Below are 2,515 nucleotides of genomic sequence, written 5' to 3'. Positions count from 1 at the left end.
TGTTTTAAGAAGCCCTCTACCTGATTCTGCTGCGTGCTCAAGTATGAGAACACCTGCTTCATATTATTCTGCCCCGAAAGTTGAATTCTCCGGATTTGGACTGCTTTTCACTTCAGCGGCGGGATCCCTTTCCTATCTGCCAGTGCCAGACACGTCAACAGGAAGCACAATAAAGGCCTCCCCGTAGGACTTTCGCGTCCAACAAGACGGCTTGAGAGTGAACCCTTGTTGGTTTCCGCCATTTCTCTGACGGCCGGTCCCGCTTTTCCTGGAGGGCCCCGAGGGGGTCGACCCGGCCCCCTCCAAAGCCCAGACCCCCAGGCCGGATAACCTCGGGGAGAGGTGGTGCGGGCCGGGTTTTCCGAGGGGGCCGGGTGGGCGGCGTCCCGCCCCGCGCTCCTGCGTAAACACGGTTCCCTCGGCAACGCGTGGAACCCACGTCAAAGGCTCCGCCGGGTCCGGGGCGACCGCCACCCCTCCCGCCGAGCCCGACTGCCGGCACAGGCCTCTGGCCCGCGCCCCAGCCAACCCCCCTCGAGCTTGCGGCCGCCTCCCCCGGTGCGGGATGAACACAGCCGCGGCCGCCGCGGGGCCCCATGGAGGAGCAGCCGCCGCCGCCGGTCCGCCCGCCAGCGAGAATGGCCTTGTGGGGCAGCCCGCACCCCGAAGCCCCCTCCGCGGCCGCCGGCCCTGGCGGGACTTCCTCCGCCGGGACGGCGGCGGCCGTGCTCTCCTTCGGCACCGTGGCGAGCGCGGCGGCCGCGGCGCTGGGGAACCAGAGCGACGGGAGCGGGGGCGACGGCACTGGCGCTTCGGCTGGCGGCGGCCTGGGCGGGCCCCGGGCGGCGGGGGCGGCGGGGAGGCCGCTGCTGTCGCACGGGGCGGCGGTGGCGGCCCAGGCGCTCGTGCTGCTGCTCATCTTCCTGCTGTCTAGCTTGGGCAACTGCGCCGTGATGGGGGTGATCGTTAAGCACCGGCAGCTCCGCACCGTCACCAACGCCTTCATCCTGTCCCTGTCCCTGTCGGATCTGCTCACGGCGCTGCTCTGCCTGCCCGCCGCCTTCCTGGACCTCTTCACGCCGCCGGGGGGCTCGGCCCCCGCCGCCCCCGCCGCCCCCACCGCCCCCGCCCCGGGGCCCTGGCGCGGCTTCTGCGCCGCCAGCCGCTTCTTCAGCTCGTGCTTCGGCATCGTGTCCACGCTCAGCGTGGCCCTCATCTCGCTGGACCGCTACTGCGCCATCGTGCGGCCGCCGCGGGAGAAGATCGGCCGCCGCCGCGCGCTGCAGCTGCTGGCGGGCGCCTGGCTGGCGGCGCTGGGCTTCTCCCTGCCCTGGGAGCTGCTCCGCGCGCCCCGGGAGCCCCCCGCGGCGCAGAGCTTCCACGGCTGCCTGTACCGGACGTCCCCGGACCCCGCGCAGCTGGGCGCGGCCTACAGCGTGGGGCTGGTGGTGGCCTGCTACCTGCTGCCCTTCCTGCTCATGTGCTTCTGCCACTACCACATCTGCAAGACCGTGCGCCTGTGCGACGTGCGCGTGCGGCCCCTGACCACGTACGCGCGTGTGCTGCGCTTCTTCAGCGAGGTGCGCACGGCCACCACCGTGCTGATCATGATCGTCTCCGTCATCTGCTGCTGGGGCCCCTACTGCTTCCTGGTGCTGCTGGCCGCGACCCGGCACGCCCAGGCCGCGCAGGCCCCCTCGCTCCTCAACGTGGTGGCGGTCTGGCTGACCTGGGCCAACGGGGCCATCAACCCCGTCATCTATGCCATTCGCAACCCCAACATTTCGATGCTCCTGGGACGCAGCCGGGAAGAGGGCTACCGGACTAGGAATGTGGACGCTTTCCTGCCCAGCCAGGGCCCGGGTCTGCAGGCCAGAAGCCGCAATCGCCTTCGAAACCGCTGCACCAACCGGCTGGGAGCCTGCGGCAGGATGTCGTCTTCCAGCCAGGCCAGCAGGATGGGAGGGGATGTGGCCATGTGGGCTCGAAAAAATCCAGTTGTGCTTTTTTGCAGGGAGGGGCCCCCAGGGCCCGTGACAGCAGGGGTCAAACAACCTAAATCTGAAGCCGGGGACACCAGCCTCTAAGAAGGGTTAGGATGCACAGCTTGTGAAGGCGAAATTTCACCTGCTCCATTTAATGATACAGGATTCCGGGGAGAATCGTGTTATTTCACAAACCCAAACATTTAAAAAAGAGACAGAGGGGGAGGCTTACCACTTTCCCCAAACGACGTACAAGACAATGTGCCCTTCTTCAAAAGTGCCAAATGTAAAATGCAAAAATTAAAACAATATCAAACCACACAACCAAGCATTGCGAACTGTTAAGTGCCAAAAATGACAAAAATAGAATTCATAATTACTGATAAGCTCATATTACAGGAATCACACTGTGAAACGAACAAACAAAAATCATTGAATGGAACCAGGATTTGTTCAAATACATAGAGCTTCAGGAAAGAATAGGAGACCTTCAGAATTACTTGAAACCCCTCCAAATCACCAGCATCCAA

At 64.6% G+C, this 2,515-nt stretch overlaps 1 protein-coding gene across 1 annotated transcript; it reads left to right on the top strand.

The window, feature by feature from the left end:
* The first annotated feature begins 216 nt into the window (after nucleotides 1–216).
* Nucleotides 217–2,306, top strand: GPR135 (G protein-coupled receptor 135). The gene has a single exon (XM_032344357.1). It carries the CDS (start codon nucleotides 597–599, stop codon nucleotides 2,085–2,087), a length of 1,491 nt encoding a protein of 496 aa, XP_032200248.1. The 5' UTR covers nucleotides 217–596; the 3' UTR covers nucleotides 2,088–2,306.
* The last annotated feature ends 209 nt before the right edge of the window (nucleotides 2,307–2,515 follow it).

Source organism: Mustela erminea, chromosome 5 (genome assembly GCF_009829155.1).
Source record: "Mustela erminea isolate mMusErm1 chromosome 5, mMusErm1.Pri, whole genome shotgun sequence".
Lineage (NCBI taxonomy): Eukaryota > Metazoa > Chordata > Mammalia > Carnivora > Mustelidae > Mustela > Mustela erminea.
The sequence above is the reverse complement of the archived record's forward strand: the minus strand, read 5'-3'. Positions and strand labels throughout refer to the sequence as shown.